The 21,853-nt window shown below is 43.2% G+C and overlaps 1 protein-coding gene across 10 annotated transcripts in view; it reads left to right on the forward strand.

The window, feature by feature from the left end:
• The window catches only part of CDC14B (cell division cycle 14B), a 127,153-nt gene that overhangs the window by 86,943 nt on the left and 18,357 nt on the right, over positions 1-21,853 (forward strand). For 7 of the 10 annotated variants that reach the window (XM_026446826.2, XM_026446830.2, XM_026446833.2 and 4 more), the window contains exons 8-12: positions 653-740; positions 1,027-1,257; positions 11,961-12,099; positions 12,266-12,425; positions 13,075-13,172. In XM_026446826.2, coding sequence (XP_026302611.1) covers positions 653-740; positions 1,027-1,257; positions 11,961-12,099; positions 12,266-12,425; positions 13,075-13,172 — 716 coding nt within the window. Of the gene's footprint in view, positions 1-652; positions 741-1,026; positions 1,258-11,960; positions 12,100-12,265; positions 12,426-13,074; positions 13,173-19,232; positions 19,377-21,853 lie in introns of all 10 variants that reach the window. The other 3 variants (XR_003306650.2, XM_026446827.1, XM_031934030.1) reach the window with 1 other exon arrangement.

Below are 21,853 nucleotides of genomic sequence, written 5' to 3' on the forward strand. Positions count from 1 at the left end.
AGTAGCTGGGATTACAGGCATGCACCACCATGCCCGGCTAATATTGTAGTTTTAGTAGAGACAGGATTTCTCCAGTTGGTCAGGCTGATCACGAACAAATGAACTTTTTAAATTGGTTGCCTTATTAAATAGCTAGGAAAATAATGGAAAGACAGTCTCTGTAAGTAGGTGAGTAAGTAAATGTTGGGAAGCCAGAAACCTAAGTAGTTTTTCAAAAATCCTTTGTTTGTGGAGTCAAGATTACTCATGTTGGAAACCAGTTAGTCATTCAGGAAAACAGGGAAGTTCCCAGATTCCTTATACTGGAAAAGTTTGCTTGCTTTCTTATTAATTAGCAGCAATGAAATGAGAATTGTTTCAGATAAAATAGCCAAATAGTATATTTGTGTGGCAGCAGTCAGCTCTGTATTCCAAGGGCTGATACCCTAGCAATGAAACACTGTTAAAAGAAGGTGATTAGGACCAGGATATATGTCCATTCCCTGGGTATACTTACAGCAGGGCAAATTGAGATTCGTGTCTCATGGCGATTTGTAAACAGCTTTTCCACTAAAGCAGATGAGTTTGAAGTCCTTCAGAGACTCAGTCTTGAGTAGAGAGGTTGTGGGGAGATTATGTTTAAAAATGAATTGTGCTGGTCTTCCCCTTGCAGAAAGCAGAAAATGGAGATTTAAATTGGATAATACCAGACCGATTTATTGCCTTCTGTGGACCTCATTCAAGAGCCAGACTTGAAAGTGGTATGTGACATTATGGCATCAGTCTCATTTTGTTATTGAAAGTATCCTGTATTTTCTTTTGAAAGAGTTACACCAAGCTTGACCAAGGATTATTTAAGCATACTTGGTCATTTCATACATCATTCTGACTGGATTTTAACTTACTTTTTGTTTTGTTTTTTACAGTTATAATCAACTTAGTATTTAATTCCCAGTCCAGATACTGTTTCCGCTCAATTACAGGTGAAACTATTAGCCATTGTTTTCTTTACGTGTTTTACACAATCTGGTGCATTTCTTTATGTAGGTTACCACCAACATTCTCCCGAGACTTATATTCAATATTTTAAGAATCACAGTGTTACTACCATTATTCGTCTGAATAAAAGGATGTATGATGCCAAACGCTTTACGGATGCTGGCTTCGATCACCATGATCTTTTCTTTGCGGATGGCAGCACCCCTACTGATGCCATTGTCAAAGAATTCCTGGATATCTGTGAAAATGCTGAGGGTGCCATTGCAGTACATTGTAAAGGTACGTTTCTAGGAGTGGTTAAATAATAGTATACAGTATGAGTATATGAATATGTAGAAACAGACCATATTCATGTAGTTTATGTGTCAGGGCATGAAACTGCCTTTATTTTTAGAGTGCCATTAAACCTTTGATTTCATATGAAAAGTATAGTAACTTATTTTCATAAGTAATTCTACAAAGACATCACATTGAAATGCATTTATTTATTCATCAAATATTTATTGGGCACATACTCTGTAGTTAAGTTCTAGGATACATCAATAAGTAGTGTAGACTGTAAGAGCCTGTCTTTATGGCAACTATTCTTAGCAAGTTGCTCTGTTTTCAGCAATTATAACAGTGCCTGGCACTTAATAGACATTTTTTGAATAAATGAATGACTATACAATAATACATGGTATGAAGGTAGTGGGATTTATTTAACTCTCTTTGTTAGTTAATTAAGAAACAAGGAGTATAGTTTTGTTAGAAAAATCCAATATTGGATAAAAAGCTCAGCAAGCCTTGGGGAAAGGGGGAGACTGATCTCCAGAGTTACTGCTCTATTTGTAGTTTAAAATATAATGACAAAGCATCACATTTCAGTTTTTATTGAAAAATCATAAGGTATACAAAGAAACAGGGAAGTGTAGCCTATACAAAGGGAAGAAATACATCCAGGCCGGACACGGTGGCTCACACCTGTAATCCCAACACTTTGGGAGGCCAAGGTGGGTGGATCGCCTGAGGTCAGGAGTTTGAGACCAGCCTGACCAACATGGTGAAACCCCATCTCTACTAAAAATACAAAAAAATTCGCTGGGTGTGATGACGGATACCTGTAAGCCCAGCTAATTGGGAGGCTGAGGCACAAAAATCACTTCAACCTGGAAGGCAGAGGTTGCAGTGAGCCGAGATTGTGCTACTGCACTCTAGCCTAGGCGATAGACAGAACAAAAAAAAGAAGAAGAAATAAATCCACAGAAGCTGTCCCTGAGAAAGATCAGATTGTGGACTTAGTGGGCAAAAATTTTTAAATAACCATCTTAAAGATACCCAAGAGTTAAAAGAAAATGTGGGAAAAGTCAAGGAAACGATCTATGAACAAAATGTTAATAACCAGGTATAAAAAGAACACCAAAAAGAAATTCTGGAAATGAGATGTACTATAACTGAGATGACAAATTCACTGGAAGGATTCAGAAGCATATTTGAGCAGGCAGAAGAATCAGTGAGTGTGAAGCTAGAACCATTAAAAACCCAGCAGGTCTGAGGAACAGGAAGAATAAAGAGCATAAGATAAATGAACAGAATCTAAGGGACCTCTGAGACATGCCCAAGTCGACCAAGATACAGATTGTGGGGGTTCCAGAAGGAGAAGAGAAATAAAGGAGCAGACAGATGATTTGACTGAAAACTCCCCAAATGTGATATATGCAAGGATATCCAAGAAGCTCTACACACTCCAAGCAGGATAAACTCAGAGAGCCACGTGAACATGCATTATAATCACGCTGTAACGACAGAGACACTCTTGAAAGCAGCAGGAGAGAAGTGACCTACCACATACAGGGGATACATCCTCTGAGATTGTCAGCAGATCTCTCATCATAAACGTCGGAGGCTAGAAGGCAGTGGGTTGATACATTCAAAATGCGTAAGTGGGGGAAAACCTGTTAAGAATTCTACATCTGGCAAAACTCCTTCAAAAATAATGGAGAGGCCGGGCGCGGTGGCTCAAGCCTGTAATCCTAGCACTTTGGGAGGCCAAGACGGGCGGATCACGAGGTCAGGAGATTGAGACCATCCTGGCTAACACGGTGAAACCCTGTCTCTACTAAAAAAAATTCAAAAAACTAGCCGGGCGAGGTGGCGGGCGCCTGTAGTCCCAGCTACTCAGGAGGCTGAGGCAGGAGAATGGCGTAAAACCCGGGAGGTGGAGCTTGCAGTGAGCTGAGATCCGGCCACTGCACTCCAGCCTGGGCGACAGAGCGAGACTCCGTCTCAAAAAAATAATAATAATAATGGAGAAATTAAGACAGTGCCCAGGCAATCAATTTGCCTTTCTGACAAAGGCAAATACATGGACCATTATAAAAGCTAGTATTATCGTAACAAGGTAATTTGTAAAATATTATTACTGTGACTTGTAATTGTTGTAACTTGCAAAAAACAAATAGAAAATCTGAATAAACCCCTAACTAGTAAGGAGATTAAGTAATCAAAAACCTCCTGAGAAAGCAAAACCTTGGACATAATAACATCACCAGTAAATTCTACCAAACACTTAAGCGAGAGTTTTTCATCCCTAGATCTGACCTGCAAGAAATACTAAAGTGAGTCTTATAGGTTGGAATGAAAGCACACTAGACAGTAACGCACAGCCATTGGAGAAAAGGAAATAAAGGTTTCTGATAAAGGCAAATACAGGGACCACTATAAAAGCTAGTATTATTGTAACAAGGTAATTTGTAAAATATTATTACTGTAACTTGTAATTATTGTAATTTGCAAATATTATAATATGTAAATTATTGTAATTTGTAAAATAATTTGTAGTTTGCAAGTAGTATAATTGTATAGTATTGTATACAAAAATTGCAAGTACTATATTACTGTAATTTGTAAAACAGAGAGTAGAAACCAGTAGAGAAAATCAACAAAACCAACGGTTGGCTCTTTAGAGGAATAACAAAAATGATAAACCTTTAGCTGGAATGATGAAGTATAAAAGGAAGAAGACTCAAACTGCTAAAATTAGAAATGAAAATGGCGTTGCTACTGATACTATGGAAATAAATCTGATCGGTAGTGTAAAAACGATCAGTATTGTAGGACAACAAATTGGATAATCTACATGAAATGGACAAATTCCTAGAAAAACAAAATACCAGAACTAAATCATAAAGAAAATCTGAACAGACCCCTAACTAGTAAGGAGATTAAGTATTCCAAAACCTCCTGAGAAAGCAAAGCCCAGGACATGATAGCATCACCAATAAATTCTACCAAACACTTAAAAGACTAAAACTAGTCCTTCTCAAACCCTTCCAGAAATGTGGGGAAACAGGAACACTTTCTAACTCAATAAGGCCAGCATTACCCTGATACCCCAAACAAAAAGACACTGCAAGATAACTATAGGCCAGTATCCCTTACGAACATCGATGCAAAAACCTTGAACAAACTACTAGCCAATGGAATTCAGCAGCATATTTAAAAGGGTTGTGTACCATGACCAAGCAGGGTTTATCCCATGATTACAAGAGTGGTTCAACATATGAAAATCAATCAGTGTAATATACCACGTTAAGGACAAAAACCACACGATCATCTCAGTGCACAAAAAGCATCTGACAAAAGTCAATACCCTTTTGTGATTAAAAACACGGTGCAAACTAGGTATAGAGGGAGATTACCTCAACATAAGAACCATATGTGAAAAGCCCACAGCTAACATCCTACTCAGTGGTGAAAGACTGACAGCTGTTCCTCTGAGCGCATGAAGAAGACAAGGATGCTTAGTTTTGTGGCGTCTGTTTAATATGGTAATGGAAGTTCTAGCCAAAGCAAGTAAGGAAAAAAAAAAAAAAACATCGAAATTGGACAGAGGGAAGTAAAATTATCTGTTTGCAGATGATATGACTTATATGTATTATAGAAAACCCTGGGCCAGGTGCAGTGGCTCATGGCTGTAATCCTAGCACTTTGGGAGGCCAAGGCTGGTGGATTGCCTGAGCTCAGGAGTTCGAGAGCAGCCTGGACAACACGGTGAAACCCCGCCTCCACTAAAATACAAAAAAAAAAAAGCCAGGCGAGGTGCATGTGCCTGTAGTCCCAGCTACTTTGGAGGCTAAGGCAGGAGAATTGCTTGAATCTGGGAGATGGAGGTTGCAGTGAGCCAAGATCGTGCCACTGCACTCCAGCCTGGGGGACAGAGCAAGACTCTGTCTCCCAAAAAAAAAAAAAAAAAAAAAAAGGAAAAGAAAACCCTCAAGATTACACACACACACCCCACCAAGCCCCGCTAGAACTAATAAATGAGTTCAGCAAAGAAGGGGCAGCATATAAAATCAACAGGCAAAAATCCCTTCTTTCTAAGCCCTGACAATAAAAATCTAAAAAAGAAACTAAGAGTACAGTTTCATTTGTAATAGCATCAAGAAGAATCAAATATTGGGGAATTAACCAAGGAGATGAAAGATTTGTTTAAAACATTTTTGAGAGAAAGAAGATATAATTAAATGTAATAACATCACATTTGTCCACTGGGTGACTTAATATTGTTAACATGGCCGGGCGCGGTGGCTCAAGCCTGTAATCCCAGCACTTTGGGAGGCCGAGATGGGCGGATCACGAGGTCAGGAGATCGAGACCATCCTGGCTAACACGGTGAAACCCTGTCTCTACTAAAAATACAAAAACTAGCCAGGCGAGGTGGCGGGCGCCTGTAGTCCCAGCTACTCGGGAGGCTGAGGCAGGAGAATGGCGGGAACCCGGGAGGCGGAGCTTGCAGTGAGCTGAGATCCGGCCACTACTCTCCAGTCCGGGCGACAGAGCAAGACTCTGCCTCAAAAAATATATATATATATATATATTGTTAACATGTCAGTATTGCCCAAAGAGATAGACAGATTCAATGCAAGCCTGTCAAAATTCCAGCATTGCTTGCAAAAATAGAAAAATGATTCTGAAATTCATTTGGGAATCTCAAGGGATGCCAAATGGCCAAAACAATCTTGAAAAGGAATAAAAAGGTTGAAGGACTCACTTCCTGGTTTCAAAACTTCATCATACAGGTTGGGCATGGTAGCTTAACACCTGTAATCCCAGTACTTGGGGAGGCTGAGGCAGAAGGATTGCTTGAGCCCAGGAGTTTAAGACCACCCTGGACAACATGGCAAAACCCCATCTCTACTAAAAAATACAAGAATTAACTGGGCATGGTGGTGTGTACCCCGTAGTCCCAGCTACTCGGGAAGCTGAGATGGGAGGATCCCTTGAACCTGGGAGGTTGAGGCTGCAGTGAGCCATGATTGTGCGGTTGCACTCCAGCCTGGGCGACATAGTGAGACCCTGTCTCAAAAAAAAAAAAAAAAAAAAATTGGACCCTTACATAATACCATATACAAAAATTAAAGTGGATCAAGGACCTAAATATAGGACCTAAAACTATAAAAGTCTTAGAAGAAAAAAGAGGGTGAAAACTTCATGACATTAGATTTGGCAGTAATATGACACCAAAGGCACTGACAGTAAAAGAACAGACAAATTGGGCTATATAAAATTTTAAAACTTTTGTGCACCAAAGTGTACTATCAGCAGAGTAACAAGGTAACCCATGGATTGGAGAAAATATTTGCAAATCACATCTGATAAGGGATTAACACCCAGAAGATACAGAGAAAACTCCTAAAAACTGCAACAAAACCCAGTTCATAAATGGGAAAAGGACTCGAATACACATTTCTCCAAAGGTATAAAATGACCAGTAAGCACATGCAAAATTCTTAGCATTTTTGACTTGTAGGGAAAGTCAAACCACAACCACAGTGAGATACCACTTTACACCCATTGGGATGGCTGTGATCTAAAAGAACAAAAACATCACCACCAGAAAATTACAAGTGTTGGTAAAGATATGGAGAAATTAGAAGCCTTGTGTACTGCTAGTGGGAATATAAAACAATACAGCTGCTATGGAAAATGGTGTGGCAGTTCCTGAAAAAATTAATGTCATTCAGCAGTAGGTGGTTATATGCCCAGAAACAATTGATAGCAGGGATATGAACAGGTATTTTTACACCCGTGTTTATAACAGCGTTCTTCTTCTTTCTTCTTTCTTCTTTCTCCTTTCTTCTTCTTTCTTCTTCTTTCTCCTTCTTTCTCCTTCTTTCTCCTTCTTCTCCTTCTTCTCCTTCTTCTTCTTCTTCTTTCTTCCTCCTCTTCCTCTTCTTCCTCTTCCTCCTCTTCTTCTTCTTTCTCCTTCTCCTTCCTCCTTCCTCCTTCTTCCTCCTCTTCTTCTTCTTTTCTTCTTCTTCCTTTTTTTTTTGAGATGGATTTTCACTCTTATTTTCCAGGTTGGAGTGGAATGATGCAATCTCGGCTCACTTTAGCCTCCGCCTCCTGGGTTCAAGTGATTCTGCCGCCTCAGCCTCCACAGTAGCTAGGATGACAGGCACACGCCACCACATCCAACTAGTTTTTGTATTTTTAGTAGAGACAGGGTTTCACCATGTTGGCCAGGCTGGTCTCAAACTCCTGACCTCAAGCAGTCCACCTGCCTCAGCCTCTCAAAGTTCTGGGATTACAGGTGTGAGCCACCACACCCAGCCAGCAGCATTACTCTTAATAGCCAAAAGGTGGAAGCAAGCCAGGTTTCCATCAGAGGAAGGCTAAAGAAATGGCTAAAGAAAATGTGCTATATCATACAGCAGAATATTTTGCATCCACAGAAATGAAGAAAATTCTGACACATGTACTGCAACATGGCCGAACCTTAAAGATAATAGGCCAACTTAGGTCTGCTAGTCAGAAAAGGACAGATACTGTATGAATCCACTTGTATGTGATACTCGGGGTAAGAGAAAGTAGAATGGTGGTTGCCAGGGCCTGAGGGGAGGCAGGGATTGGTAGTTATTGTTTGATGGGTCCAGAGTTTCCGTTTTGCAAGATGAAATATGTTCTGAAGATGGATGGTGGTAATGTTTGTACAACAGTGTGAATGCACTTAATGCTGCTGAACTGGACACATAAAAAGTGGTTAAAGTGATAGTCAGAAACTGACAGTAAGGAAATGTAAGTTTCTGAATTAACTGATACAGAATTTAAAATAACTGTCTTAAACATGTTCAGTGAGCTAAAAGAGAATTCAGACAACTAAATGAAATCAGGAAAATGATACATGAAGAAAAATGGTAAATTTTATGTTATGTGTATTTTACTCCAATTTTTAAACATAATGAAAACAAAATCCAGCATTGCTTATTTCATTTTTTAATTATAAAAAGCAGTTGAAGTTATTCTTCACCAGGGTCCTTTTGCATCCCAACCCCATCACACACCCGACATTTGACAATGTGCGGTGACCTTTTTTGAGGGTTGGGTACTACTGGCATCTGGTAGGTAGAGATCAGGGATGCTGCTAAACATCCTACAGTGTACAGCCCCTCACTATAAATAATTGTCCAGCCTCAAATGTCAGTACTGCTGAGGTTGAGATACCCTGAAATAGAATGATGACCAATTAAAAGCCTAGAGAGGCTCTTGTATGATTCCATCTTTGTTTAGGGAGGAAAAATGATGCCAGTATGAAAACTGGGCTGTACTGTGAAAATTGAGAGTCATCAAGAGGTGTATTAGTCTGCTGGGGCATATCACCGGCTGGGTGGCTTAAACACCAGCAGTTAATTCTCTCACAGTTCTGGGGGCTAGAAGTCCAAGGTCAAGGCACTGGCAGGGATGTTTTCTGGGAAGGCCTCTCTCTTCAGCTTGCAGATGGCTGTCGTCTCTGAGTCTTCTCATGGTTTGTCCTCTGCTTGCACTCAACTCCTGCCGTCTTGTTTCTTTTTCATTTTTCTTTTTTTTTTTTTTTTGAGACAGAGTCTCACTGTGTCGCCCAGGCTGGAGCGCAGTAGCGCGATCTCGGCTCACGGCAAGCTCTGCCTCCTGGGTTCACGCCTTTCTCCTGCCTCAGCCTCCCGAGTAACTGGGACTACAGGCGCCTGCCACCACGCCCGGCTAATTTTAGTAGAGACGGGGTTTCACTGTGTTAGCCAGGGTGGTCTCGATCTCCTGACCATGTGATCCGCCTGCCTTGGCCTCCCCAAGTGCTGGGATTACAGGCTTGAGCCACGGCACCTGGCTCATCTCTTTCTTTCCTTAGGAGTACCCCAGTCCTATTGGATTAGGGCCCCACTCTGTGACCTTATTTACTTCCATAAAGGCCTTATCTCCAAGTGGAGTTATACTGGGAGTTAGAACAACATACGGATTAAGATTAGAGGAGACACAATTCACTTCATTATATTCTGCCCTCTGACCCCCTCAAATTTATGTCCTTTCAGTTCAAAAATACATTCACCCCCATCTCAACAGCTCTGAACATCTCAACTCATTCTGGCATCAACTCCAAGTTCAGAGTCTCATCTAAATAGCATTCAGCTCAAGTATAGGGGAGACTTGAGGTATGATCCATCCTGAGACGTAATTCCTCCCAGCTGTGATGGTATAGGCACAGGATAGACATTCCCGTTCCAAAAGGGAGAAACCAGAAGAAAGTGCTTCTAAACAAGTCCAAAACCTGGCCAGGCAAATCCCATTACATCTTTTTTTTTTTTTTTTTTTTTTTTTTTGAGACGGAGTCTCGCTCTGTGGCCCAGGCTGGAGTGCAGTGGCGCGATCTCGGCTCACTGCAAGCTCCGCCTCCCGGGTTCCTGCCATTCCTGCCATTACAGGCTTGAGCCACCGCGCCCGGCCCCCATTACATCTTAAGGCTAGAGGATCATCCTCTTTGGCTCCACGCCGTGCCCTCCACGCCCTCTTCGCCCTCTAGGGTGGTGGCTTTGCCCCTGAGGGCTGTGGTCAGAGGCAGCTGGGTTCGCTGTAACTGTCAGAGGTGGCCCTACCCTGTGAAATCAAGGAGTAGACAGGCTTGCCCTGAGCTTATATACTCTGTGTCTTGGTGGCAATGGCAGCACTGGGGGTCTCTAAATTGCCCTTGGGATCATCCTTCCTCCTCTTTTTTTTTTTTTTTTTTTTTTGAGACGGAGTCTTGCTCTGTCGCCCGGGCTGGAGTGCAGTGGCCAGATCTCAGCTCACTGCAAGCTCTGCCTCCCGGGTTTACGCCATTCTCCTGCCTCAGCCTCCCGAGTAGCTGGGACTATAGGCGCCTGCCACCTCGCCCAGCTAGTTTTTCTTTTTGTATTTTTTAGTAGAGACGGGGTTTCACTGTGTTAGCCAGGATGGTCTCCATCTCCTGACCTCGTGATCTGCCCGTCTCGGCCTCCCAAAGTGCTGGGATTACAGGCTTGAGCCACCGCGCCCGGCCATCCTTCCTTTTCTTGAAGATCAAAGAATGTTTGCATCTAGGTAGCTCTGCTTTCAGAAGTCCAAAAGCCTTACTTTATTTTATTCCATGTCCATCCCCTTTACCGCAAGTTGCCAGTGTCTCTACTGGTATAATCCACCTCTCTTCCTTGCTTCTGCTGAGACGGCTGATTAAGTCTAGGGAATCTCTTTAGAGGGGGAGTGTTCAGCCACACCCTTGATTTTTCTCTCTGTAACACTCTTATTTTTTGCAATATGGATAGCCTGAGAATTTTCTGACTCTAGTTCCTGATTCCCTGTTGCTTAACAATTTCTTCTTTAATTTGTCTTTTTCCTTTTGCATTTTACTGTAACCAGTTAAGGAGAAATCAGGTTGTATCTTCAACACTTTCCTTATAAATCTCCTCTGCTAAATATCCAAGGTTGTCATCCACAAAGCCACTTCTCCATTTCTATTTAGTTGTTACAGTGACACCCACCTCATAATCCAAATCTGTTTTATTTAGGATTCTCCAGAAAAATAAAGCCAGTCGGATTTTTTTTTATATGTAGGAGATTTATTAAAAGGAATTGGCTTATACAAGTATAGATTCTGGTGAGTCCGAAATATGCAGTGTGGGCCAGCAGCCTGGAAACACAGGATTGCTGATGGGGCAGATGAAAGCCAAAGGCAGTCTCTTGCTCAGGAAAGTCAGTGTTTTTGTTCTGCCCAGGTTTTCAGGTGATTGGATGGGGCCCATGCACATTATGGAGGGAACTGTGCTTACTGAAAGCTCAGCAACTTAAATGTTAATCTCCAAAGATTCACTCCGGATTGACACATAAAATTAACCATCACTGGAGGCATTGATAATAGTGTAGATAAGACAGGCCAGCACCAATAGAGGTTTAAAAAAATCTGAGTGAAAATATAATATAACAAACTAGAAAATATAATTGGATGTGGGAGTAAGTGCAAAATTGCAAGCCTTTGTTTTTGCAAAGATGGTGGTACCATTTTTCTAAAATGCCCAGGGCAGAAGACACTGCACTTACTAGAATGATTGCTTAGAAAGTGATTCTCCACCTTGGCTACGTGTAGAATCATCTGGAAGATTTTAGGAATCTCTCTGTCCAAGCTATGCTGCACACCAGTTAAATCTAAATTCTGGGCGTAAAGCCAGGTGTGGTGGCTCAAGCCTATAATCCCAGCATTTTAGGAGGCCAAGGTGGGCGGATCACCTGAGGTGAGGTGAGTTTGAGACCAGCCTGGCCAACATGGTGAAACCCTGTCTCTACTGAAAATACAGACATTAGCCAGGTGTGGTGGCACACGCCTGTAATCCTAGCTACTTGGGAGGTTGAGGTAGAGGAATTGCTTGAGCCTGGAGGTGAAGGTTGCAGTGAGCCGAGATCGCATCATTTCTCTCCAGCCAGCCTGCTGGGTGACAGAGCGAGACTCTATCTCAAAAATAAATAATTAAATGAAACAAATAATAAATACATGCTGGGCATGAGACCAGGCATCAGTATTTAAAAACTTCTCTAGGTGATTCCAGAGTATAACCAGCCTTGAGAACTGCTGTTGAGAGAAGCAGAGTCATGAGAAGCCTTTTACAAAAATTCTACCTGCCCAACAAAATCCTGGAGTACATGAGCCCAAGTTTCATTTCTGTGCTTCTTTCTTTTCCTAGCTGGCCTTGGTCGCACGGGCACTCTGATAGCATGCTACATCATGAAGCATTACAGGATGACGGCAGCCGAGACCATTGCGTGGGTCAGGATCTGCAGACCTGGCTCGGTGATTGGGCCTCAGCAGCAGTTTTTGGTGATGTAAGTAGTAGCGTACATCTGTAGTTCCAAGGGAACAAGTGGGGTTGGAATCTGATGGGGACTGGAATTTCCCTTAGTTTCCAGTAACAACAGATAGTCTGGTAGGAAGAAGTTGTTCATGTGTCTTTCTGGAAAGCTCTATTTTGATGTTATTTAAATGCTCTAGGAAGCAAACAAGCCTCTGGCTGGAAGGGGACTATTTTCGTCAGAAGTTAAAGGGGCAGGAGAATGGACAACACAGAGCAGCCTTCTCCAAACTTCTCTCTGGCGTTGATGACATTTCCATAAATGGGGTCGAGAATCAAGACCAGCAAGAACCCGAACCGGTAATGAAGCTGTTTCTGTTGAGATGTTACTGCTTTAACTGCTGTTGAAACCTTGTCAGGGCATGGAGAAATCTGTAGGTAAAATAATAAAGCAGCTCTTGGATGATTGTCAGTTTTTTATATTTATAACCCTCTCTAGGCACTTTTTACCCAAAATAATGGAAACAAGGTTGTGTGTGTCCATAAAACTGTAACTCGGCAGGTGCATAAAAGGTTGTGAAGTGAGCTCTTCAGCCAGATCTACCCCTGCCCCTCACCCCTTTTTGCCGTTTCACAACAGCCGATTTAGGAAAGCAATCAGTCTCAAATGGGGAGCTTTTAACAAATCAAGGGCTTAGGGGGCAGCGGTACTACATTAAGTGGTAGTAAGTACACTGTGAGATTTTAAAAAGAATGTTTTCAAACGTGAAAGCCCATTAACCCTCTTCACTGTTGATGCGTTCTATAATGAGTGCTGCTGGGTTGTCTCTGAAAGTCACCTTTGGCTGTCTTAAAATGTGATCTGTAGTTTGATTGTGAAAGGGAAAAATATTTTAGAGTTTGCAGAAACTTGGACTGTCTGTGTTTATGTGGATAAATTGCTGCTCTGCTTTACTGGATTAATAAGTGCAATTTAAACCATTAGCTCAGTGTTTTTTTACTTACACAGTACAGTGACGACGACGAAATCAATGGAGTGACACAAGGTGATAGACTTCGGGCCCTGAAAAGCAGAAGACAATCAAAAACAAACACTATTCCTCTCACGTGAGTCTGGCTTCCTTTGTTGTGGTTGATGTTTCTTTATTATGTGTGTGGGGTCCTTGGTGAGGGTTTCTCCTGCACATTTTTCTCCATAGTTGCAAGCCCATGATGCCACTTTGAAATGTTTGCCTGTGTTATTTAAAACCTAGGGGTGCTGGCCTTGGAATCTCTCAGCTGTCCCTTGTTTACACTTGGTCCTCATGAGCCTTTATGGGTGGGAAGGCGACATCAGGGATGCTTTTTCTCCATGAATAATCAGCACGGGGCATCCTCCAGAGCTCAACAGCAGATGGAAAGCCCAGGATGCCAGACCTGTCCGTAGTTATAAACTGGTCTGTCTCTACATTCGCCGTGTTGCAGATCATTTGTTGTGATCAGCATGACGTGATGCCTTAATGACATTATGTTGTTTTTGGGGCAACAGTGAACTGGTCTAAAGTATGTTTTGGGTTTTTTGTTTGTTTCTTTGGGGAATGATTTTCTAGTTATAGAGGAAGATTGAGCCTGGGAACAGGAAGTGTTACAGTTACTGAGTGGATGTGTGTCCGTGTGTCCATTCTTGTGAACGTGTGTTCGTTGGGATTGAACCTGACGGAGCATCCAAGATGATTAGACAAATGCGCAGACGCGAACTGCAGGACCGTGGTCTTTTTTGTAGGCTGCCCTTTAGTAGCTGCTTCCACCTGTGGCCACTGGATTTCTTCCTTCTGGTTACTTCCTCCTTCGTGGTGGGCACCAGATTTCCAACCTTCTTTTTTGGGGGAAGGGAGTGTGATGGACATAGATCACTTACTCAGTAAGCATCTTGTAATATGGAAAGGAGGTATGATATAATAACCTGTTTGTATTGGCAGAGAACAGGTTTTCTTTTTCACTAAAAGTAATTCCTCACTAGTATCTTGTCATAAAAATCCTGAAGTAGAATCACATGTAAGGCATGTGTCATTATGGGCGGCTCCTCTGGGAGGTTCTTCAAAGACCCAGTGCAAAGCGTTGAGTTTTGCAGTATGCAGTGTTATGTGAATGCATGTAGGGCATCCAATTTTGATTACAGGCATTTATGAAGATTTCTTTTGCAGCTTAGTGGTACTGTAGTCAACTAGACTGCTTTAAAAATGGTGCCTTTTGGCCAGGCGTGGTGGTTCACACCTGTAATCCCAGCACTATGGGAGACCAAGGTGGGTGGATCACCTGAGGTCAGGAGCTCAAGACCAGCCTGGGCAACATGGTGATAGCCCGTCTCTACAAAAATACAAAAATTAGCCAGGCATGATGATAGGTGCCTATAATCCCAGCTACTCAGGAGGCTGAGGCAGGAGGATCTCTTGAATCTGGGAGGCGGAGATTGCAGTGAGCTGAGATTGTGCCATTACAGTCCAGACTGGGCGACAGAGTGAGACTCCATCCCAAAAACAAAGAAAATGGTGCCTTTTGTATAATTTACTTAACTCCAAATATCATTTTGTTTTTAATTTCCTTATTAAAAGTCTTCATCTAAGGCCTTCACGGTTTTTCTTTGGCAGTATTGTGGTGGCTCCAGGTAATCATCCAGATACTAACTCTGGATGTGGCAGAGGCAGGCAGTGCCCTCGAGCAGTGCTTCTCTGACTTAAGTGTGCATGAGGCACCCGGCGCTTGTTGAAATATGGGTTATGATTAGTGGGGTGGGGGCAGGGCCCAAGATTTCACATTTCTAGCAGAGGCTGCTGGTCCAGGGACCACACACTGAATTGCAAGCCCTAGGAAACTGATGCTTTTGTGGGTTGATTTTAGCTGTGTCCAGGTTTTTTTGTTTTGTTTTTCAGAATCAGCATCATCATTTATTTTTTAATATTTTGTTGCCTGCTGTTCAAAAGTCGAGAGTCAGGGGATACAAATCCAGCTTAGTCAAAAGTTTTTGTTAAATAGGCAGTTTCCTTTAGTCACCCTCTGAATCTGCTACTCTCATTAACATGAGTTCAAATCTAGCTGGGCATGGCGGTGTGCACCTGTAGACCAGGCTATGCGGGAGGCTGAGGCAAGAGGACCACTTAGCCCAGGAGTCTGAGGCTGCAGTGAGCTCAGCATTCCTTTTGGTAATATCCTAAAAACAATATATAAAAATAGCCCCACATAACACAAATAACAAAGTTTTAGGCCACACTTTCAAAGAAGAAAGCAAAATGCTAGTTTTTCTAAGCTCTGAGTTATGTGTGTAGACCCCGGGGGATTTTTGATGAGTCTCAGCAAATCTCCTTCCTCCTCCATTACCACATTTTGCTTATCCCTTCTCTGCTTTTTCAAACCCTCTCTGCTATTATTTGCAGCTTTTTGGCCCTAGAAAAGATCAGTCGAAGGTTTTCTTTCTTTCCCTCTTGTGTCTTTGTAGTTATTTTAGGAATAGAAGTCCCTGAGGGGACTGTGTTCATCAATGGCTTAGGTTGAAAAATACAAAATCAATTTCTTCATCCCAATTTTGACTCATTGATTTCTGTGAGCAAGTTATTTTGCTTTAACATTGGCACTTAGCCTTATGAAGGTACAGTACATGCAAGAAAGAAAGTTAGTGAGAAATACATAGGTACTAGTGACTCTTAGGAGAAAGTTGTAGTACATAAATTATTATTCCAATGATTGGTTTCTCTCTTTTTTTTTTTCTTTTAAGATTGAGTCTTGCTCTGTTGGCCAGGCTGGAGTGCAGTGGTACGCCCTCGACTCACTGCAAACTCTGCCTCCCGGGTTCCAGTGATCCTCCTGCCTCAGCCTCCCGAGTATCTGGGATTACAGGTGTGCACCACCACACCCAGCTAATTTTTCGTATTTTTAGTAGAGGCAAGGTTTCACCATGTTGGCCAGGCTTGTCTCGAAATCCTGACCTCAAGTGATCCTGCCTCAGCCTCCCAAAGTGCTAGGATTACAGGCATGAGCCACCAGCGCCTGGCCGGTTTCTCTTTTATAAATGGTCAGTTTTGGGGGAGAGTTTAAGTTTTTTATCAATTGTAAAATGGCCATTGGCTCAGCCTGTCTAATCGTGACTACAGTGATGACAGTAGACCATGTGGCACCATTGACAATGAGCTGATCTTCAGGACGCGATGACAAGTATATTGTCTGTGCTAAAATGGATTTGGTAGATTTCATAACTTGAGCCATGAGGCCTGTTGTTCCGTATACTGATGGTTTTGGCAGGTTTGGAGATGGGTATGTGTGGTAGCAGTGGAAAGTAATTCTGAAGCCATGAGGTTTACTAGAGGAACAAATAACCATCTATAATGCTGACACCTGGACATTCAGGCCGTTCTGCCTTTAAGGAACTGAAAGTGAAGCCTGGGATGGGTAGAGAGTTTTCTAGTGCTCCCAGGCCATTTATTCATTCCGTTTAAATATTCACCCCTGTGATCTTAACATATATTAGTAGGCTTGTTTTTTTGTGTATGTGGGAAGATTAAATAAGATGGTGTAGGTGTAACTTGTGGGGTGAGGTTAGTTTGTATTTCGAGTTCACCCTTTAGTCTAATCCCTTTCCACAATATAGGATGCCTGGTGTGTACATTTTTCTTTTTTTCCGAGACAGAGTCTTGCTTTGTCACCCGGGCCGAAGTGCAATGGCGTAATCTTGGCTCAGTGCAAACTCCGCCTTCCGGGTGCAAGTGATTCTCCTGCCTCAGCCTCCCAAGTAGCTGGGATTATAGGCACCCGCCATCACGTCTCGCTAATTTTTGTATTTTTAGTAGAGATGGGGTTTCACCATGTTGGCCAGGCTGGTCTCGAACTCCTGACCTCATGATCTGCTCCGCCTCAGCTTCCCAAAGTGTTGGGATTACAGGCGTGAGCCACTGCGCCTGGCCCCACATGGAATTTTTAATGATGACAGTGATGAGGTCAACAATAAAAATGACATGATAAGTCAAATCAGTCACTTCCAAAACTGATCAGTGGTACTCCACACGCAGCACATGCTCAGTAGAGGCTCTAGTATTGGTCACAGATGTATCCGGGTAACCATGTGGAAGTGCAGTCATTGGAAGGAGCTTCTGCCCTTCTACATGGGAGGAGGTTTCCTTCCTTGTCGCTAGAACCCAGATCAATGGATTAAGAAACACCAAGCTGGCCGGGCGCCGTGGCTCAAGCCTGTAGTCCCAGCACTTTGGGAGGCCGAGATGGGCGGATCACGAAGTCAGGAGGTCGAGACCATCCTGGCTAACACAGTGAAACCCCGTCTCTACTAAAAAAATACAAAAGATTAGCCGGGCGAGGTGGCGGGCTACCAGCTGGTGGTGGTCCCAGCTGCTCTGGAGGCTGAGGCAGGAGAATGGCGTAAACTCGGGAGGCGGAGCTTGCAGTGAGCTGAGATCCGGCCACTGCACTCCAGCCTGGGCGACAGAGCGAGACTCTGTCTCAAAAAAAAAAAAAAAAAAAAAAAGAAACACCAAGCTGAGGCTGGACACGGTGGCTCATGCCTGTGATCCCAGCACTTTGGGAGTTCAAGGGCAGGAGGATCACTTGAGTCCAGGAGTTGGAGACCAGCCTGGCCAACATAGTGAGACTCTGTTTCTACAAAAAAAATTAAAAAACAACAACAACAAAAGTAACGAGGCCTGGTGGGATGAACAGGTAGTCTCAGCTGCTACTCAGGAGGCTGATGTCAGAGGATTGTCTGCACCGAGGAGTTGGAGATTACAGTGAACTATGATAACACCACTGCACTCCAGCCTGGGTAGCAGAGCAGTACCTTCTGTTCCTTCCTTCCTTCCTTCCTTCCTTCCTTCCTCCCTCCCACCCTTTCTCCCTCCCTCCCTCCCTTGCTCTGTTGGCGAGGCTGGAGTGCAGTGGCATTATCTCGGCTCACTGCAATCTTTGCCTCCCGAGCTCAAGCAATTCTCCTGCCCCAGCCTCCCAAGTAGCTGGGATTACAGGCGTATGCCACCACACCTGGCTAATTTTTGTATTTTTTTTAGTAGAGCAGGGGTTTCACCATGTTGGACAGGCTGGTCTCGAACTCCTGACCTCGGGTAATCTGCCTGCCTTGGCCTCCCAAAGTGCTGGGCTTACAGGCATGAGCCACTGCGGCCAGCCGACCCGTTTCTTAAAAATGAAAAAGAGGCCAGGTGCAGTGGCTCATGCCTGTAATCCCAGCATTTTGGGATGCCGAGGCAGGTGGATCACCTGAGGTCAGGAGTTTGAGACCAGCCTGGCCAACGTGTTGAAACCCCATACTAAAAATACAATACTTAGCTGGGCGTGGTGGTGTACACCTCTAATCCCAGCTACTCAGGGGGCTGCATTGGGAGAATTGCTTGAACCTGGGAGGCGGAGTTTGCAGTAAGCCAAACTCACGCTATTGTACTCCAGGGTGGGTGACAGAGCAAGATTCCATCTCAAAAAATTATAATAATTAAAAAATAAAAAATCCCAAGCTGAAAGCCAACTAGTATGAAGAAAGTGAGTGTGGAAAACAACTAAGAAAAATCTATAGTATGCATACTTCAGTGAAATTTTGCTCATTTTGTGTTGCCCTTGGTTAAATGTGAACCATATTCTAAAAATGCCATTCCCTTAGCTTCCTGGATGACTCAGGAGTTAGTGATTCCATTGAAATGAGATCAGTTCTGCTGCTGCTGTGTTAACGTTCATTTTTAGTTGTGCCTCCTGTGATTTTGTTAACTAGTCTGGGGTTTTGTGGTTTTTGTTTGTTTGGTTTTGGTTATCTGGTTTTGCCTCCTTTGCCCATTATGATTTGGTTTAGTTTTCCGTGTGTGCACATCTTGTGCTTTTTGAAGACCCTCAATCATTTATCTATGACAGATTTCAGTATCATGAAGTTAAATTACCATGGGGTAGTTATCTAACTAGTGACTGAGTCCCCAAGTATCAAACCTGTTTAAACACAGCATTTTGTTCTCCAGCGTAAAATGGCAAAACTCCATCCTTGTGGACCGCCCCTTTGTATCCCTGTTGCTGTTTTGGGCTTTTAGGGTGTCCAAAATTCACATATGGCTTGACTGATTGATTGATTGATGATTGCGTAATTTATTTTGGCTTCCCAATTTGAACATCTGTTCTTTCCCCTTCACCCCTTTCCAGATGTCCCCTAGCTGTGCTGACCTCTGCACTGTGTAGTGTTGTCATCTGGTGGATTGTTTGTGACTACATTCTTCCCATCCTGCTATTCTGTCTCGATGGTTTCAGAACACAGTAGCCATCAGGACCCCCTGACAGATAGCTGCTGTAAGTGTCCCGTTCTGTTTCTCCGCCATTGCTTACTTCTGGTGCCTCCTGTGGTTCCCACAATGCATGTTTTTCTGCTTGTCAGCTCCTAGCTTTGTTGGTTTGCCTATTTTCAAAGGTTCTTTTTCTGAATCTTTTCAATTAATGGGATGGTGGTGGGGAGGGAAGGTGGGCTTCTCTGTTCGTCCCACAGAAAGGATATTAAAAGTAACGTATCTTGTTTTAAAGTTATGCTTATCCTTAACAGATATTTCAAAATAGCACTTGATAAATGAAGACACTGAAACAGGTTTTCTTCCCTATCAAAAGTAGTTAGTTAGCTTGGGATAATTGGGGTGGTTTTATTTTTGTCGGTTGGCTATACAATTTTCCTCTAGTTTTTTCTGTGTCTTGAGTATGTCCTTCCCAATCTAGCAAAGAAGCATTTTTCCCACTGATCTACTTTCATTAAATACGTGATTTTGTAGCCTCGAAATTTTTGCCGTTGTACAGCAGCTCTCTCATAAGTCTTCTCTCTAGTGTGCAGAATGTCCTGCTCTGTCTCATTTTCCTCCTCCCCTTTAGGGAATACAGTAAGTACAGTGTGTAGCACTTGATACTAAATGAAAGTAGGAGGTCGGAGCTGAGGCTGCCTGTTGAAGTTGGTGCATTTCCATATGATGGTCATTGCTCCCGCTTTCCCCTTGCCCAGACATAGCCAGAATGCCGTTATTAGGCTGATAGCAGCAAATTTGTATTCTCTTGAGATCTTTTATCTTTGAAATGAAGACCTTAACAGCGAAGAGGCTTTATTTCTGCAGAAGAATGTGCAAGAGGCCCACTTGTGGAACAACATGTTGAAGACCCCCAGAAGGCGGGTGTGTCCTGTGTCACGGGGTACACTGCCACCGTCCTGGGTCTGAGCTGTATTCTGCCTTCTCTGAAGCTTTTTCCTTAACTCATATTTTAAGAATTTCTTCTCTTTTCTCCTCTTGGACTTGGAAGTTATGAAAGAATGCAAAAGTTCCTTGCAAGATCTCTTCCAAAGAAAAATTCCATTGCAACCAACTCTGGTGCTTTGTGGTTTCACTGAGTATTTTCACATAGCTGAGAAAGATTTAAAAATCAAGCTGATTTCACTCTTCAGAATTAGGCAAGACCTACTTAACTTGCTCCTATTGATGGCATTTTCTTGAATATCTTACAAATAAAAGCTTATTGTCGCGCATTCAGACCTGCTGTATTTCTGAGCTAGATTAACCTTTTGGGTGTTTCCTCCTTTACTTCTCTTAGTCAGCTTTGATTGCCACATATTCTGACTCAAGAGCATCATGCACTACATAGATTTATTCTTCTCAAACTGTTGCAAGTGGCAGAGATGTTCCGAATGAGTGGAACAGTTGCTAATAATACTTAGTCACTTTGTGGTTGAACGATCATTCCCAGGGTAAGTTTAAAAATGGTCTCTATCAGGCTCTTTTCTTTCAGTATTCCATGTAAACTATACCTTCTGTTGTTGTTGTTAATGACGTTTGCCATGGTATTTCTAGACCCAAGCAGAGTATTCCGTTTAGCCTGACTAATTATTTGGAATTTTCAGAAGCAAAAAACTTGTGACAGTTACAGTGGTGTTAATCAGTATCATCTTTGTAGCACCCCATGACTTTCTTTCCAAAGGGTTTTATTTGTAAGTTGGTGACTCCTGAGTGCCACCATCCACCGTCAGCACCACCCACCTCTGCTGGCAGCGGACGCAGGTGGCACGGCGTCGTCTGATCAGCTGTTTCCAGTGAGAAGCTCCTCGTAGGCGGCACGCCTGGAGAATTCGGCCACAGCAACACCTCAGGCTTCTGAGTCAGACCCGGAGATAGTGGGAAAGGCTGCTCTGAAGGCTGCAGGGCCGCAGGGGCAGCTCTGTGCGTGCTCCTGTAGTGTCTGGAGTGGACAGCCAGTATACATAGTGCATAGTTGTCCTGATGGATTGTTTTCTTGGAATTGGACATTTATGTTCCAGACCTGGCTTTTTAGTTTTTGGCTTTGCCGCGTTCCTTGGGTTGCAGATTTCACTGTATCTGAAGTCTCAGAGTACCGAGGCTCCAAGGATGCTGCAGAGAAGGTGGTGAACTGCAGTATAGGCAAGAGGTAGGTAGGACAGAGGATTTTGTCAGGGGAGATGGGAAGGAAGAAAATACATTTGCTAGGCCGGGCGCGGTGGCTCAAACCTGTAATCCCAGCACTTTGGGAGGCCGAGACGGGCGGATCACGAGGTCAGGAGATCGAGACCATCCTGGCTAACACGGTGAAACCCCGTCTCTACTAAAAAAATACAAAAAGCTAGCCGGGCGAGGTGGCGGGCGCGTGTAGTCCCAGCTACTCGGGAGGCTGAGGCAGGAGAATGGCGGGAACCCAGGAGGCGGAGCTTGCAGTGAGCTGAGATCCGGCCACTGCACTCCAGCCCGGGCGACAGAGCGAGACTCCATCTCAAAAAAAAAAAAAAG

Source organism: Piliocolobus tephrosceles, chromosome 14, assembly GCF_002776525.5.
Source record: "Piliocolobus tephrosceles isolate RC106 chromosome 14, ASM277652v3, whole genome shotgun sequence".
Taxonomy (NCBI): domain Eukaryota; kingdom Metazoa; phylum Chordata; class Mammalia; order Primates; family Cercopithecidae; genus Piliocolobus; species Piliocolobus tephrosceles.